At 48.4% G+C, this 18,037-nt stretch overlaps 1 protein-coding gene across 3 annotated transcripts in view; it reads right to left on the bottom strand.

Moving 5' to 3' along the window:
- CPNE5 (copine 5) overlaps positions 1–18,037 on the bottom strand; it is an 87,295-nt gene that overhangs the window by 65,014 nt on the left and 4,244 nt on the right. For all 3 annotated transcript variants that reach the window (XM_006202061.4, XM_031688467.2, XM_015237491.3), the window contains exons 2-3: positions 3,458–3,498; positions 2,619–2,665 (exon numbers count right to left, since the gene is read on the bottom strand). In XM_006202061.4, coding sequence (XP_006202123.1) covers positions 2,619–2,665; positions 3,458–3,498 — 88 coding nt within the window. The remainder of the gene's footprint in view (positions 1–2,618; positions 2,666–3,457; positions 3,499–18,037) is intronic.

The following is an 18,037-nucleotide window of genomic DNA, read 5'->3' as shown; positions in this document are numbered from 1 at the left end:
CTCCACCCCCCTGCCCTGGCACCTCATAAATGTTTTTACTGTTGCAAATATTGACTGAAACGGAGGAGTGACCCGTAAGACTCGAACACCCTGGAAGACACTGTACAATGATATTTACCAAATAATGACTCTGCAGCAGGCACATTACATCCATCATCTTGCTCTGCCCTCACCACAGGCCTACAAGGTAGGTGTTACCCCTGTATTACATGTGTGGAAACACAGAGGTGAGGAAACTGGCTCCAGAAAGGGCTGGAGCCAGGAGTGAAAGCTCAAGAGTATTTGCCTCCAAGGCCTCTCACCTTTCCTGTGCTCCACCCCACAGTGTGTGTAACAACAGATGCAACAACTAGGGACCCTGACCCAAATGCAGACATGTCTCATTACAGAATGTAATTAAGGGTTTGCAGAGCAGCGCCTTCCTGAAGAGACCCTTTAGATTTTCCTGAATGAATCACGAAGACATTAGCACATTCTTGCTCTCTGTGAAGCTGGGCCAAAAGGCCTCAAAAGTAATTAGCTCACTTAGGCTAACCATTTCCCTAGCAATCTGGTTTACGCTTCAATTGGCTTACAGCCTTAGAGAGGGCAAAAAGGTCAACTTTAGCCCAGCCCCTGTGGAAATATTTCCTATACCTTTTATGGATAAAATTCATCCCCTTCAGCAACTTGCTTCTGCCAAACCTGCGGGAGGGAGGAGCAGGGAGCAGGGCAGGTGATACTCTGGCCAGTCCAATGAGGAAGAGGAGGTTGGTTACTAAAGTCTCAATTACTGAAGCTATTCTGGCCATTCTTGTTCTCATCATGTCACCTGGGACCCCTGCCCTCTGGGGACTCTTGGCTTTGGTCACCTCATGCACCATTCCCCCTCCTTCCCTTTCTACAAGCCTTGGGGTCTAGACCTGTGTCCCTCTGCTCTTTGGAGCTGCCTCTGCCCCCTTAGCCATTGGGGCTTCCCTCTCTCAGTGGAGACCCCAAGCTGAGTCTCTATCCAGGGGCCCTGGGGCCTCCCTCCTAGCTCCAGGTGGACAAGGTCAAACCCCTACTTATCCCATTCTTGGGCCTCTTCTGGTCACCAGAAGAAGTGAGCTCAATTTGCACAGCTACAAAGGCCATGGGAAACCAGCTTTGGCTCTGAGTCCAGTAAATTCAGCCCTACCACTTCAACCATGGAAGATAACATTCTTTACCCCCCATCTTTAACCTCATCCTTGCTTGGTCAGATCCTCTTCTCTGAGAGTAAGGAGGTCTGCTCCTTCTGTTGTTCAGACAGGTGCCAGGGGCCACAAGGACCCTCCCCCTTGACCTAGTTCCCCCCTTTTATTCTCTGCACCTGAAAACCAGCTGGCATGGAAGGTCTGAGGGAGGGAGGAAGCGGAGACAAGAACAAGATAAAAGCTGCCACATCCTTGCCAGCCTCTGTGGCCTGGCTCCTTTTCCTAATCCATTAATTCTTTCAACAGCCATTTATGAACACCTACTGTGTGCTGGACACATTCCAGGTGCTCCAGATATAAGAGTTAATGAAATAGATGAAAATGGAGCTGACACATGGCAAACAAGATAAATAAGTAAACCAGAGTTTATGGTGAAAAGTGATAAGGAGGCAACATTCAGCAGAAAGGGCATATGTGTTGGAAAGGTGGAAATGTCAGATTGGGTAGCCAGGGGAGGCCTTGATAGGCTGATGTCTGAGTCAAGATCTGAGGGAATCGTGGAAGGGCCATGTGAATATCTGGGGAAAGAGCACTCTAGGAAAAAGGAACAGTAAGTGCAAAGGCCCTGAGGCAGGAGGAGGCAGCTATGAATGGAGTGCAGTGATGGAGGGGATGAGCAGTAGGAGATAAGGTCAGCCAGGTAAAGGAAGTCAGATTATGTAGGGCTACCAGGCCACCATTGTGCTTTGCAAGATGGGAGCTGCTGGAGAGCTCAGAGCAGAGGAGGAACAGAATTTGACTTGGGTTTTAATAAGATCCCTCTGGCTTCTGGGTTAGGAATAGACTGATGGTATTTAGGAGACCCACACCTACCCACTAAAAGTCCCTGTGATTCTTGAGAGTGAGCCCTTCAAGTCTGCCCTCTCCTTATACATCCTGTCACAAGGGGCAAAAGGCACATGGACTCAGGTAGGAACAATGGAATTGAGACAAGGATGGAAAAGTGGGTCGTCCCGGATTATGGCAGAGCTTGGAAGTCAGACTAAGAAACTGAAACTTGATTCAAGCAGAGGGGAGTCACTGAAGGTTTCTGAGCAGGAGAATCACCTAACTAAAGCTGTTAGTTAGCCACATTAGTCAAAATCCACAGGAAGGCTGCTGTGGCAGAGACGCGGTGCTAAACACTGTACACATGTCTCAGGCCATGATCTTGCTGGGCCTGGACTCCCTGTCTCCCCAAACAGACTAGGGCTCCCTGAGGACAGAAACTTTCCCTCTATCTTCAGTCTCTTCCTGCATTAGCAGGGACAAGACTCTCCCCTCTGCACACCGTACTATCCTTCACGGGGCTTAGGTGCTGCATTTGGAAACACATCAAGTGGGATGACTCCAGAGTTAGATGACAAGACAGACACCAGAGACAGGCTAGTGTTTCCAGGGTGGGAAAGTGGCTGTACGTACCTCCCGCCACTGCTTGTTCTCCATCCCTTGAGTATACATGACGCATACTGTGAGGAGAGGAGAAAAAGAGGGTTAGCTTCCTTAGCGAAGAGGAAGGTGTGGGCCCCAGACAGGAAGGTCCTGGGTTAGCAGTGTTGGGTCGGGGGAGGTGGAGGGGTTGGCGTAGAGAAGGGGACCTAGAACATGGGTATGTCTGGGAGGGGAATCCTTTGGGAGGAGGGTCAGGGGTTATTTGCATCTAGGCCAGAGTAAGTGTGAAGTGTGAGGCAGGAAGACAAGTGGGCATGACAGTGGACTGGGTGGCAGAGGTGTGGCAGGAGAGAGAATCTGAAACCTGCCTTGTCCCTTTAGAGCCCAAGGCAGCCTCATGAGGCCTATTATTACCATCAGCCCCACTTCACTGATGGGAAAACTGAGGCTCAGAGGAGGCAAATGACCTGTCTGTGGTCATACACTTGAGTGGCATTGCCTAGGGATAGAATCTTGGGTTCCAAAATCAGTGTTTGTCCCCCCAGACCACAGCCAGCTGGGGTTCTTAAATATATGGGTTTCCCTAGGACTAAGACCTTCTGGCCCCAGACACCCTGACGCCTCCCCACCTGCTTGGTTGTGTTGAAGCTTCAAAAGTACAGGGTCTGGGAAGGATCAAACATACATACACTTCCCCAGCCCCGCCCCAGTTCTGTTTCTCCAGACAGTATCCATGAAATGTTGGACAACCTGGATGCAGTGGGAATGGTGCCTAGCACGTAGTGAGCACTCAGGACAGGCTCCAGTGTTGGCTGCTGCAGTAGTCATAACGCTGTTGTTACTATTATTACTGTCAGAGCAGGACTTACGTGGGTCAGACTTGGAGAACATATCTTTGTCCAAAAGGTTCCTGAAAGAGGGGGAGAGAGCAGGAGTTAGCGCAGCCCAAGGATCTCAGAGGATTCAGGCTGTTACTGAGACCAGGAGGATGCCTCGGGCCTGGCCTCCAGCAAAACAGGAAGCAGGAGGCTCTTTCAGCACAGTTTATTATGGATCATTAAAGCTGGGCAGGCCCCAGAGGTTCCTCCCTAGGATGTGTGGTGATCCCTACCTCCCTCCTCCACCATCACCACGCGCTCCTGCGCACCCCAGTGCCCTGGATCCTGCTGCCCCTTGTTCTCTGGCCAAAGCCACATCTGCCCAAAAGTTCTAGAAATTCTGTTCTAGAAATTCTCCTCCTACCATTTCTCTGTCTCTGAAAAAATACAATAAAATCAAGCCATCAAAACTTATCCATTCAATGTCCCTTTCTCTCAGGGCTCCACATACAGCCAGTTTATTCAATCATCTCATCTGTGCCGATGGATTAATGAATAACACCTCTCAGGGGATGCAGACTCATTTGAACAGGGTCTTTCTGTGGTCAAGACCAGAGCTAACACATGGCCCTAACAATCAGACTGGAGGTCAGGCAGCAAGATGATGGACACAACGTTTTGGGGCAGAGAGGTCTTTGAACAGGTGCTGAGCCCCTCCTGCCCTGCCTCTGTGCAATCACCACTCCCACTCACTGAACCCCAGGCACTGTGCTAAGTGTTCTGCAAATATGAGCTCCCAATTCTCACCCCGCCCTGCAAGGTCAGTACTGGGTAGGCATCATCCCATCTAACAGATGTGGAAGTGGAGGCACAGGGAGATCAGATAAGAGCATGTCCTGCACATCTGGTGTCCCTCACTCTACAATGACCTACTGCTGTCAGGAAGCAACACATCCCAGTGGAAACTTAGTATCTGGCTGGGAAGTGACTCAACCTTTCTGAGCCTGTTTCCTCATCTGTACAATAGAGACAATAGTGCCATCTTTAAGATTGTTGCTGCTCTACCCAATCTCCTCAGCCCTCCTAGTTCCTGTACATACCCATGGTTTCCTCCTGCTTCTCTCCCAAGGGATTTCTCTGGCGGACAGGGCTGCAAATACCAGGAAGTTTATGTTACCCAGGGCAGCCCTCAACCAATGATGGGTGAGAACTGGGGGATAAATACACAGCTCTGTCACTCCCCCACCAAGGACAGCTCTGAGGTGTGCTTCACACAGCCTCCCCGAGGTGCCCACCAGGAGACTGCTCATTAAAGACCCTTGTTGACTCGGGCAAGGACTTCATTGCTGAAGGGCTTCCTGTGAGTCCTCCCACCTGTTGGAGTTACTGACTCCTTCCTACACTGCCCTAAAGTCAGTCTCTGCCCTTGCCAGCCATCTCAGCCATGTCTGATCTCCTTCCCGGATGTTCCCAGGGGTTTTCTCAACTACCCCCTCCACTCCCATGCTCCCCCTTAAGCCTCTGTGCTCCTTGCACCCTTTCCCCAGAGAAGAGAAACAATCAATACCAGGTTGTGTGGCTTCCTGTCAGCCAACTCCAAATGTCAGAGCTGGATGGGACCCTCAGGATCATCTGTTCTACCTTCTCCTTGAGAGGGGCGGAGACTGAGGCCCAGGGAGGGGCAGGGAGTGGTCATGCCCCACAGCAAGCAGTGGCAGAGCCAGAAAGGTCTAGAAGGAGACCTCCCCTGAGTCATCATCATCAAAGCCATCAGCAGTGATAGCCTGTCTGGACAACTTGACCCGCAGTCAACCCCACCACCCATGCCCTCACTCTGAGGTAAGAGCCAAAGACCAACCAATAGATAGACAGACAGATGCAGCAGCAGACTGGTGCAAGCATATAGCATCCTCTGCTGCCTGAGGAGGCCCCACATCGTGTTCATAAATCATCCCAGCTCCAGTCCCCAAGCAGATTCCCAGACATGTCCCCAAGAGAGGGATCCCCAAGTCCCCATCCTCTGCTCCAGTCTCTCCATTCAGGGGCCTTTCTCCAAAGGCAGCTATCCCTCCATGACCCCAAAACACAGAACCCCTCTGCTGGTCCCCATCACTCTTCTACCAGACCTACTCCCAGTGTCTGTCACTTTGGAAACCATCTGATAAACCTCCCAGCTCACTGAGTGAGCATCAGATGAAATGATACCCAAGCAGCTCTGAAAAGTAGGCAACAGGAGCTACAGGTAAGATACCACTTTTATATATGCTCATCCACACTGAGGTGGCCTGACCTATACATGGGTTGACCTCCTCCTCCTGCCATGTGCTAGGATTCAGGGCAGGAGCATCTCCCTTGACTTAAACAAAGGAGAAAAATGCTTAAATTCCAAAGATGACTCTACAGTGGGGGAACATAAGGCATGGTTGGGGATGGGAGTGGGGAGTGGGTGTGGTAGGGGGACTCTTCTACTAAAGCAAGTGCTGAGGTTGATTTTTGAATTCTATAGCGAAAGTCTATAATTATATAAAGTCCTAGAATGTTCAAGTTGGAAGGGTCTTCAGAGGTCACCTTTTCTAATTCCTTTATAAATTAGGAATGTGAGACTTGGAGAGAAGTCAATTGACTGCTCCAAGGTCTGCGTCTCCTCAGGTTTAGATCTGGAGCTCAGGTTTAGTCATGTCTAGGCTAGCAAGAAAGTGAAACCCTGGATTTCAGCTAGATGTCTGTATGTGTGCGTGTGCGTGTGCGTGTGTCTGTGTGTGTGTGTGCGTCTGTGTGCATGAAAGAGAGAGAAAGTGATTGAAAGAGAGAGCAGGAGACAAGATATGAGGTCTTACCTTCAAAGAGAAGCAGATCAGGCCAACCTGAGCAAGAGGCACACAGCTGAACTAAGAAATAGAACCTACCTAGCTTTGGTGGCTCCCTGCCCAGTGACCTTGAGACTCTCACTGAGCCCTCTGCTGAGATTATCCTTACAGAACCATTCCTATTACTTCTCCTCAATTTTGCCTTCCCTGGACAGACACTGACTAACAACCATTTCCCCCTGCCTCCCCTGAGCTCTCTCTGGCCCATACCGTGCAATCCTCTGACTTGTAGGACCCATTACCATACTCAGCACACCAAGGACTGCAAAAATTAGGGGTGCCTCTATCTCTCACATGGGGCAGGGGCCTCAACTCTGCTCCAAGCCAGACCAGCATCTGACTCAGAGCAGGGCCCTGGAAAACTGGATGGATGAAGGGAAACCAAAAGGAATGGCCAGATGGGTGAACGAGGCTCTGGTTTCCTGACCTGGTCATGCTCAGGGCCAGACCCTATACTTCCTCTTAGCTGTAGAGCCTAATGTTTAAACGTCTGGGATGCAGTCAGACAAGCTGGGTTCACATCCCAGTTCTGGACAAGTTATGTAACTTCCTTGTGCCTCAGTTTCCCCATCTGTAAAATGGGGTTAAAAATAGTTCTTCCCTTAGGGCTGCTGTGGAGCACTTAGACATAGTGAGGCTCATCAGACAGGTCAGTCATCATCAACATGGTGCTGAGCAGAACAGTCACTCTCTTGGAGAATGCTCAGACTCACTTGGTGATAAAGGAGAGACAGGATGGGTAACACAAGCCACCTCTACACTTACAGATCCAAGGAAGCCCACCCCATCACATACATTCCCAGTGCCCCGTTGTAAAGTGTACATTGAATTCTCCACTGACTGAGGACAGCCTCCCTCACCCCCATCTCAGGCTCCTCCTTGGCTTCCCTTCCTTGAGGATCCTCTGCTCCTTTGCCTGGGTCCTTGCACCTTATACCCACCTCTGATCCCTCATTCATCCACACTTACCCCTATCCATGTCTCACCCTAACTGCTTGTCCTGACAGAAGCCTTAGGGTCGCTGAATGTGCTCTCTTGGCCTAGAGATGGTGGCTTCACCCCATAAGCAATGGGTCTCTCACTTTCTGGGCCTTGCTCCTGCCCCTAGTTATAAAAAGGCAGACTTGGGCCCCATTCCCTGAGTCTGGTTTTATAAATCTGGTCAGGGCCCTGGAAGCCGTGTTTTGAAAAACTTAACCACCCAAGCTCCCCTATACACACTGGGTTTATTTGTTTGTTTGTTTTAAATGGAGGTACTGGGTATTGAACCCAGGACCTCATGCATGCTAAGCATGTGCTCTACCACTGAGCTGTACCCACCCTCCCAACGTTGTGTTTTTGATGGCAACAGTCCAAACACCACATGTTGGAACATTGGGTCTTAGGGCCTCAGTTTCCTGCACTGCTAAGATACATGTATGTACAGCACTTGAAAGCTCTTATATGACCCTTACTCTGATCCAGTGAGAACTCCAAAGCTCAGAGATGGAAATGACTTGCCCACAGGCACACAGCCAGTAAGAAGCCAAAGGGTAGAAAACCAGGTCTTCCACATCAAAGGAGGGCCCAAATTGCAAGGACACAGAGAGATCAGACCATAGGTGCTTTTCTCCACTTTTGAGTCTTTGGAGAACTCAAAGAGAAATTTTTCCCAACAGGCAAAATGTATTTTTTCCCTAAAAGAGCATAAAATCCTTCAGCATTCCATGCAGCAGCCTGGAGCTTGGCTTCTTTTGTCCCCTAAATCAAGGCCAGGGAAGCAGAGCCAAATACTTCTTTCCTCCCCACACTCCCTAAGGAATCATTTCCAAATCAGTGGCAGCAATAATGATCATGCAATGGGCAGTGAGGTCAAAAGGCCCAGCAAGGCAGAAAGCACTGGAAAGGCCAAAATGAGAAATGCCTGGTGATAAAGAAGTGGGCCTAGGGTAATACCTTCCCACTGAGAGGCTTAAAAGAGTCAAGGTAGAAGCTGGGGGCATCATCCAGTCAGAGAGAGGAAACAAAGCCATGATCTCAGGGCGTCCCATTCTGAGAGGGAGACACAAGTCTGCCCTCAGGGAGCTATGGTCTGAAAAGGAGACCCAGCCTCACCCCTACCCCAGCCCACCCCAGATAGCGTGAATCTGATGTAAAGACAGTGCTACCTTACAGGGCCCCAGTCTGAGGGGAGACACAGCCACTGTCTGGGAGCCTGAATCTGAGATAGAAAACACTGAGAGGTGAGGCACAGACCTACCTTCAGGGAGCCTATACTTGATGGAGAAAAGTGTCCTGTCCTCAAGGAGCACCAATCTGAGGGAGAGTCCTAGCCCTGCCCTCAGGGAGCCCCAGTCTGAGGAAAGGCTCAGCCCGGCCCTCAGGAACCCTGAGGGGACACACAGACCAGCATTCAGGGACTCCAGTCTGAGGGGAGATACAGCCCCACCCTCAGGAAGCCCCAGTCTGAGGGGAGACACAGCCCTACCCTCAGGGATCCCCAGTCTCAGGGAAGACACAGCCTGCCTTCAGGGACCCCAGTCTGAGGAGAGACACAGCCCTGCCCTCAGGGAGCCTTACTCTGAGGAGGAGCCCCAGCCTTGTCTCAGGGTACCAAGACTGAGGGAGAAACCCTAAAAGGTCCACACAAAAGCTACTAGAGCTGATTGAAGAATTCAGCAAGGTAGCAGGTTACAAAATTAATGTTCAAAAATCAGTTGCATTTCTTTACACTAACGATAAATCAACAGAAAAAGAAAGTAAAGAAACAATCCCCTTTAAAATAGCACCCAAAGTAATAAAATATCTGGGAATAAACCTAACCAAGGAGGTGAAAGAATTATACACAGAAAACTATAAACCATTGATGAAAGAAATTAAAGAAGACTTTAAAAAATGGAAAGATATTCCATGCTCTTGGATTGGAAGAATCAATATTGTTAAAATGGTCACACTGCCCAAGGCAATCTACAGATTTAATGCAATCCCAGGACATATTTCACAGAACTAGAACAAATCATAATAAAATTTATATGGAACCATCAAAGACCTAGAATTGCTAAAGCATTACTGAAGAGAAAGAAAGAGGCTGGAGGAATAACTCTCCCAGACTTCAGACAATACTATAGAGCTACAGTCATCAAGACAGCATGGTATTGGTACCAAAACAGACATATGGACCAATGGAACAGAATAGAGAACCCAGAAATGAACCCACAAACCTTTGGTCAACTAATCTTCGACAAAGGAGGCAAGAATATACAATGGAATAAAGACAGTCTCTACAGCAAATGGTGTTGGAAAACTGGACAGCAGCATGTAAAACAATGAAGCTAGAACACACCCTTACACCATATACAAAAATCAACTCAAAATGGATTAAAGACTTAAACATAAGACAAGATACAATAAACCTCCTAGAGGAAAACATAGGCAAAACATTATCTGACATACATTTCAAAAATTTTCTCCTAGAAGAAATAAAAGCAAGAATAAACAAATGGGACCTAATGAAACTTACAAGCTTCTGCAGAGCAAAGGAAACCAGAAATAAAACAAGAAGAAAACCTACGGAATGGGAGAAAATTTTTGCAAGTGAAACCGACAAAGGCTTGATCTCCAAAATATATAAGCAGCTCATACGACTCAATAAAAAAAAAATAAACAACCCAATCCAAAAATGGGCAGAAGACCTAAACAAGCAATTCTCCAAGGAAGACATACAAATGATCAAAAAGCACATGAAAAAATGCTCAATATCACTAATTATCAGAGAAATGCAAATCAAAACTACAATGAGGTATCACCTCACACCAGTCAGAATGGCCGTCATTCAAAAATCCAAAAATGACAAATGCTGGAGAGGCTGTGGAGAAAGGGGAACCCTCCTACACTGCTGGTGGGAATGCAGTTTGGTGCAGCCACTATGGAAAACAGTGTGGCGATTCCTCAAAAGACTAGGAATAGACTTACCATATGACCCAGGAATCCCACTCCTGGGCTTGTATCCAGAAGGAAATCTACTTCAGAATGACACCTGCACTCCAATGTTCATAGCAGCACTATTTACAATAGCCAAAACATGGAAACAGCCTAAATGTCCATCAATAGGTGACTGGATAAAGAAGATGTGGTATATTTATACAATGGAATACTACTCAGCCATAAAAACCGACAACATAATGCCATTTGCAGCAACATGGATGCTCCTAGAGAATGTCATTCTAAGTGAAGTAAGCCAGAAAGAGAAAGAAAAATACCATATGAGATCGCTTATATGTGGAATCTAAAGACTCATGGACAGAGAATACAGACTTGTGGTTACCAGGGGGGTAGAGGGTGGGAAGGGATAGACTGGGATTTCAAAATTGTAGACTAGATAAACAAGATTACACTGTATAGCACAGGGAAATATACACAAAATGTTATGATAAATCACAGAGAAAAAAATGTGACAATGAGTGTGTATATGTCCATGAATGACTGAAAAATTGTGCTGAACACTGGAATTTGACACAACATTGTAAAATGATTATAAATCAATAAAAAATGTTAAAAAAAAAAAAAAAGACTGAGGGAGAGACACAGCCCTGTCTTCAAGGAGCCCCAGTTTGAGAGGAGACACAGCCTTGCCTTCAGGGACCCCAGTCTGAGGAGAGACACACCCATGTCATCAGGGAATCCCAGTCTGAGGGAATACAGCCCTGCCCTCAGGGACCCTGAATCTGAGGGGAGACACAGCCCTGCCCTCAGGGAGCCCCCGTCTAAGGGAAGACACAATCCGGCCCACAGGGACCCTGAATCTGAGGGGAGACACAGCGCTGCCCTCAGAGAGCCCTAATCTGAGGTGAGACTAGACCCATCCTCAGGGAGCCCAGAATGAGGGGTAGCTCCAGCCCGAACTCAAGGAGCCCCAGTCTGAGGGGGGACACAGCCCTGCCCTCAGAGAGCCCCAGTCTGAGTGGAGACACAGCCCTCCCCTCAGGCACCCTGAATCTGAGGGGAGACACAGCCATGCCTTAAGGGACCCCAGTCTGAGGAGAGCCACAGCCCTGCCTCAGGGGAGACACAGCCTTGCCCTCAGACTGAGGGAAGACACTGCCTTGTACTCAGGGAGACTTGGTCTGAGGGGGAGACACAGCCCCATCCTTAGGGTACCCCAATCTGAGGAGAGACAAAGCCCTGCCCTTAGGGAGCCTCAGTCTGAGAGGCGACTAGCCTTATCCTCAGGGAGCCCCAGACTCAGGGGTAGCCCCAGCCCGAATTCAAGAAGCCCCAGTCTGAGGGGAGACACAGCCTTGCACTCAGGGAGCCTCAGTGAGGGGGAGACACAGCCCCGTTCTAAGGGTGCCCCAGTCTGAGGAGAGACAAAGCCCTGCTCAGGGAGCCCCATTCTGAGGGAAGACACAGCCCTGCCCTCAGGGACTCTGAATTTAAGGGAAGACATAGCCCTGCCTTCAGGGACCCCAGTCTGAAGAGGGACACAGTCCTGCTGTCAGGGAGCCCCAGTCTCAGGGGGGACACAGCCCTGCCCTCAGGGAGCCTCAGTCTGAGTGGGAGACAGAGCCATGTCCTCAGGTTGCCCCAGTCTCAGGGGAGACACAGCCCTGCTCTCAGGGAGCCCCGATATGAAGGAAGACATGGCCCCAGCCTCAGGGAGCCCCAATCTTAGGAGAGACACAGCCCTGCCCTCTGGGGCCTCAGTCTGAGGAGAGACACAGCCCTGCCCTCAGGAAGCCCCAGTGTGAGGAAAGACACAGCCCTGCCCTTATGGAGCCCCAGTGAAAGGTGATGACACGGAACTGCCTTCAAGGAGACTGAATTTGAAGGAGAAAGCTGTCCTGTCCTCAGTGAGCAGTAGTCTGAGAGGAGACACAGCCCTGCATTCAGCAAGTCCCAATCTGAGGGGAGACACATTTACACATGAACTAAATTGCTAGGTTAACTGATAATCACACATCTTGATTGTCTCTAAACAAAGCCCATAAATGCTGCATGGTTGCACCAGCAATGACTGGCTATGGAATAGAAGGAAACAACCTAGAGCACTCGTCTCAGCTTTTTCTGGACTAGAGGTTCCTAACAGAGGTCCATGTACCCCCTGAAACTATAAGCAAAATGTGGGACACTTGTCCATGGAAGCATTGTTTTTTTGGAGAGCTTTCATCATATTTCTCAGAGGTCCATGAGGCTCAAAAGGCTGAGAAAAGATGGTTTAACTTCTTTCCAACAAGTTTCCCTAAGGATCCCTCCAACCTGTGGTAAAAGGTTGAGAGCACAGACTTGGAGCTTCAATGCTGGGTCTAAAACCCAGCTCTGCCCCTTATCTGTATGACCTCACTTAGCCTCAGTGCCTTAGTATCTCCATCTGTAAACTGGGGATAATAATAGTCCCTCTCCTATAGGTTTTCTGAGGATTAAAAGTTCATATATGCAAAACAGAACAGTGTCCAAAAATACAGTAAATTGCAATTCAATGCCTAGCATACAATAAGTGCTCACAAAAGGCCTGTGGAGAACAAGATGGCTTCTACAGTTGTCTCATGTTCTCCCCTCCATGCTCCCTAATGCTGGGCTGGAGGAGGAACTTGAGTGCCCGCATGTCCTCACCCACCATTGCCTATCAGCTGTTGTACAGCCTTCACTGAGGAGATCAGACTGGGGACAGGTGAGCCACCATCAGGGAGAAACAGGAACCCTGAGGAGGCTGGAGAGACCCTGGGGCCTGAGGGGCCTGCCAGCAGCACCCCATTTCTCTATGGAGCAGTTCACCAAATATCTGGCCAACCCCAGACAGTCAGGGAGGGTGGGAGAGAGCCACATTAACCATTGATATAGCCTGCACCAAATCCTTTGTTGGGTACATAACCTATGACACCCTACTCACCCTATGTATCAATTACATAGGGTACAAGGTACACATTCTATAGGCAAGGCAAGGCAGCTGGGGCTGAGGTGTGCCAGTGTTACTCAGCTTGCCAGGAACACTGAGACTGAACTCTGAATCCTGAGCCCATTTGGAGGTGCCATGGGGAGCACCTGCATTACTAAAACCCAGGGTCTCCCCAAGCCCCACACAGGCCAGCAGTGCCCCTCACATTCTCACTCTCCCATTTCCCATCTCCAGTTTCATCAAGGCTGCTCCCAAAGGAACCGCTGAAGAGAACTGGAAGGCTCCCCATCACATCGCCATCTCCCCTTGCCCTGCTCCCCATCCTAACAGGCAGGAAGACAAGGAGAGAGCTGAGGAGGAGAGGGACATTGGCACCCAGCCCCTGGCACTCACCCATCTCCCCTTTCAGATCCCATTTCTTACCCGTGTGCACTGTCTCTCTGCCAAGCAATCTGGCCAAGGTCTAAAAAGCAATTTTCACATGGCTTAAAGAACTTTCCTTCCTGGAGCTATTTGCATTTTTATTATTATTAATTATTATAATAATTGTTCCTCCTATGCTGAGTGACCAAGGGAAAAGAGCATAAGCTCTGGCCTCAGAATTGAAGCTGGAATCTCCACACAGCAACATGGTAATTCTGTGACCCTGGACAAGCTACTTAACCTCAGGTTCCTTATCTGTGTACTCAGTCACATATCTGCCTTGTGCAGTTGTTAAGCCACTAGCTTAAAATAGAAATGTAGGAAGCATGCTCAATTCTTCTCTCCCTTATGCCCCTTCTTGTCCCATTCATCAAGTCTTAAAATTTTTCTACTTCAAAAACAAATCCCAAATCTGTCTACTCTTCCCCACGCCACCATCACTATTATCTCTCACTTGGACACCACAGTGGCCTCCTGCCTGGCAAAGCGTTTCAGTTCCTATCTCTACCCACCAGTCCATTCTCTTCACAGTAACCAGAAAAAATTTTTTAGAAGGCCAATCAGATCATGTTACTCCCAATTTAATCCCAGTCCTCAACTGCTGTTACAATAATAAACCAAACTCCTTAGCAGGGGCACAGGGCCATGATCTATACCTCTCGTTTCCTCTCTGGCCTCATCCTCTACTCCCCCAGCTCTCACACTGATCCAGACACACTACCCACCCCTCTGCAGTTTGGGAAGCATAGCAAGGTCTTTTCTGCCACAGGGCCTTTGTACCTGCTGTTCTCCCAGTCTGAATCACCCTCCCTGCAAATCTTCCCCCAGCTGGCTTTCTCTTCCTTTGGATCTCAGCTCAATATCACCCGCACATTTTGTCTAAAGTATCCCCAATAACTATAAGCTTATTTGTAGAACACTTATCTTGAGCAGACACATTGGGCTTGACTTTTAAGTGCATTTTTGTTTATATCCCCCCCTACCCTACCCCAATGTGAGTTCTATGAGAGGAGAAAGTTTGTCTGTCTTGTTCACCACTATAGCCTCAGCCCTTCTCATTATGCTTGGCACAGAGAAGACTCTCAATTGCAAATGAGGATCAGTATCAATTATCAAGTGACTGAATGTATTAGCAGACTTCAGTTACTGGTATCAGTTATCATTATTAAGTTTATTTAGCACATTCCAGTCTATACAGACCTTACAAACATAATCTCTTTGGTCTTCATAAGAATCCCTAATAGAATGTGAGCAGGACCAGTATTCCCCTACCCCTTCAATCCCTGCCCATTTTACAGACAGAGAGACTGAGGCTGGAGAACTTAATTGATCTGGCCAAGGTTTTAGAGAAGGTAAGGCAGGAATTTCACTGACTTTCAGTGCTTTGCCCAGGATTCTTCAAGGCGCAAAGGCATAAAGCTCTCCTATTGGGACCTTCAGGCACTATGCTAGGCCAGCAGAGGCAAGTGATGTTAGGGGACAGAGGCACCTTGCAATGTCATGGATTCAGGCTAAGTTTTTTTTTTTTTTTCTTGCCCAGAAAACTCACAGGAAAAGAGGTAGTCAGGGCTCCGGCCAAGCTGTGCTTGGAACATCAGTCCCCAGTCACTTAACACTAGCTGTCCACTGACGGTAGGAAAATCTGAGGAGCCAGTCCTCATAAATACCAAATTCTAGACTCCTTGTAGCCCCAGGAAGCCCAGGTAGCCTACGGGTCACTTGGAAAGCTTCCTTTTGGCAGAGGCCATGGCTGTCCACCCAGTAAGCATTCCTCACTCCCTTCCTGCCAACAGAATCTATACTGGTTCAGGTGTCTTATGGAGATGCCCTGACGTTAGAGAAGGTAGGCTCTTGTTTCTTGTTACTATCAACTGATTGCGTAACCCCAAAAATTAATACAATGAAACACTAACCCCAATGTAATAATATTTGGAGATGAGGTCTTTGGGAGGTAATAAGGGATATTTGAGGTCATCAGGGTGGAGCCTTCACAATGGGAATTAGTACCCTTATAAGAAGAGATACCAAAGAGCTTGTTCTGCTCTCTCTTTCTCCACCATGTAAGAGAACACTGAGAAGGTGGCCATCTGAAGCCAGGAAGAGAGTCCTCACCGGAACCTGACCATGCTGGCACCCTGATCTTGGACTTCCATCCTCGATAACTGTGAGAAACAAACTTCTGTTGTTTAAGCCACCCAGTCTATGGCATTTTGTTATGGCAGCCCAAACTGACTAATATGCTGCTCTAAGGTAGACATGAGACCAGGCTTTGGCCATTGAAATGGAAGGGTAAGTCTGCTAAGAGATTTGGAGAGGCATCATGCTCTCCAAATAAAAAGAACTTTCTAAAGAGAGGCTTTTGGCCCGACGCATTGCTTCCTGTCTTCAGATGTGGTTGTGATGCCTAGAACAGAGGCAGTCATTTTGTAACAATGAGGCCCACCATTTGGATGATGGCAGAATAGACAGCTGGGTCCTTGATGGTAAAGTGAGTTGGTAAACCAGAACTGAGATAAATGCCTACAGACTCACTGTGGTCTGAGAAAAATAAATGAATTTTGGGTTTGAGCCACTATCAGATTTTCTGTTATCTATAGCCAAAGCATTCCTAACTGAACCTGAACCTGACTCTTCTGTGCCTCAAAGCTTATTCCAGCCTTATTCCCCTTACCTCCTCCCCACTCTCTCTTCCCAATAGCAGGTCATATTCAGTAAAGGCCTTAGGTCTGAGCAGGAAGAACTGTGGGCTGGGAGAGGAGGGATAGTAAGCTACTACCATATGGTCTGGATGTCATGGAAGGCTGGCTGCCATCCCATGACTCTTCTTGGTCTCTGCTCCCTGGGGATTCCAACAGCTCTGGGTTTGCCTCCTAGAACCAGAGGTATTCCTGAGCATGAAAGGCTTCTCTCATCCCTGGAGATAGAGTACCTACTTCCCAATTACGTCTACCATGGTTGGTACCCAGGCCTTACCATGCTCTTCATCATTGGAGACCCCAGTCCTCAACTTCAAGAAGCCCTCAAGGCTTTGAAGTCTGAGGAAACTAGATTTGGATTCCCCTCTCCAAAATGTATTAACTGTACAGCCTTGGGTGGTTCCTTTAACCTGAGCCCTGATTTCCTAATCAGCAAAATGGGAAAATACTATTATCTACCTTACAGGATTGTTATAAGGTTAAAAAAGATACAATGATTGTGGTAGGTAGAAATCTAAGATGGTCTCCAAGATTCTTGCCTCCTGGTGTACAAGTCTGCACAATCCCCTCCCCTTGAGTATGAGTGGGACCTGAATATGATGGAATACTCACTTCTGTTACTTTATTTAAGTAGCAGACTGGGGAGAGAGTCTCTCGCTGACTTTAAAGAAGGAAGCTGCCTTGTTGTGAGAGGCCCACATGGCTAGGACCTGAGGGTGGCCTGTAGGAGCTAAGACGCCCGATCCAACAACTAGCAAGAACACAGGACTTTAATCTTATAGCTGCAAGGAATTAAATTCTGCCAACAACCTAAATGAGCTTGGCTTGGACCCAAGCCTCAGATGAGATCACAGACCCTGCAGACACCTTGATTTCAGCCTGGGAGACCCAGAACAGAAAACCCAGCTATGTGGTGCCTGGGCTTCTGACCTAAAGAAACTGTGAGATAACAAATGGCTATTGTTTTAAGCCCCTACATTTGTGGTAATTTATCTTCTTTTCTTTTCTTTTTTTGGGGCGAGGGGGTAATTAGGTTTATTTATATATTTATTTTAATGGAGGTACTGGGGATTGAACCTAGGACCTTGCGCATGTTAAGCACGCGCTCTACCACTGAGCTATACCCTCCGCTCTGTGGTGATTTCTTATACAGCAATTGAAAACTAATACAATAATCTCAGTTTGGACCAAACTGCTATTTGAGTAGGTTAAAAACAGCTGAGTATAGGCAATTGCATATGGTTCAGCCTAACACAGACGTAAAGCACCTAGCATGTAGTAAGCACTCAATAAATCCCACTGTCATTATTCCCCTGGCTCCACTAAAGACTGCCGTGGAGCATTTAATGGCTGAATGGGCCTCTTTTTTTTTTTTTAGCACTGCCTCTAACAGCTGCCACACTGCCCCCAGGCCCTTCTTTCCCCAAAGCCACCCTCCTCCTGCCTGTCAGAAGAATTCGTTCTGAGACCATTCACACCCCTTCTGAGAGGCTGAGGGCCCAGTTCTTGAGTGAGGCTGCGCCTCTCATGCCCCAGGGCAGCAAAATGCCAATCTGAAGAGACAGTAGAAAACAACATCTCTAGGGCAGCAGCAACAGCTGCCCACCAGCCCCACGCCAGCTGGAGGGGAGGGGACAGCTGCTTGAGCGATCCCAGCAGGGCTAAGCCACCGCCTCCCCTCCCTGCCTTCCCTATGGGTCTCCAGAGCCCCACCATGTAGAACTGTGCATTGCTTCTGCCAGCAAGACCCCATGGAAGTGCAAAGATTTCCTGT

This window comes from Vicugna pacos, chromosome 20 (genome assembly GCF_048564905.1).
Source record: "Vicugna pacos chromosome 20, VicPac4, whole genome shotgun sequence".
Classification (NCBI taxonomy): domain Eukaryota; kingdom Metazoa; phylum Chordata; class Mammalia; order Artiodactyla; family Camelidae; genus Vicugna; species Vicugna pacos.
Note: the sequence above shows the minus strand (reverse complement) of the source record. Positions and strands in the feature narration are given on the sequence as shown.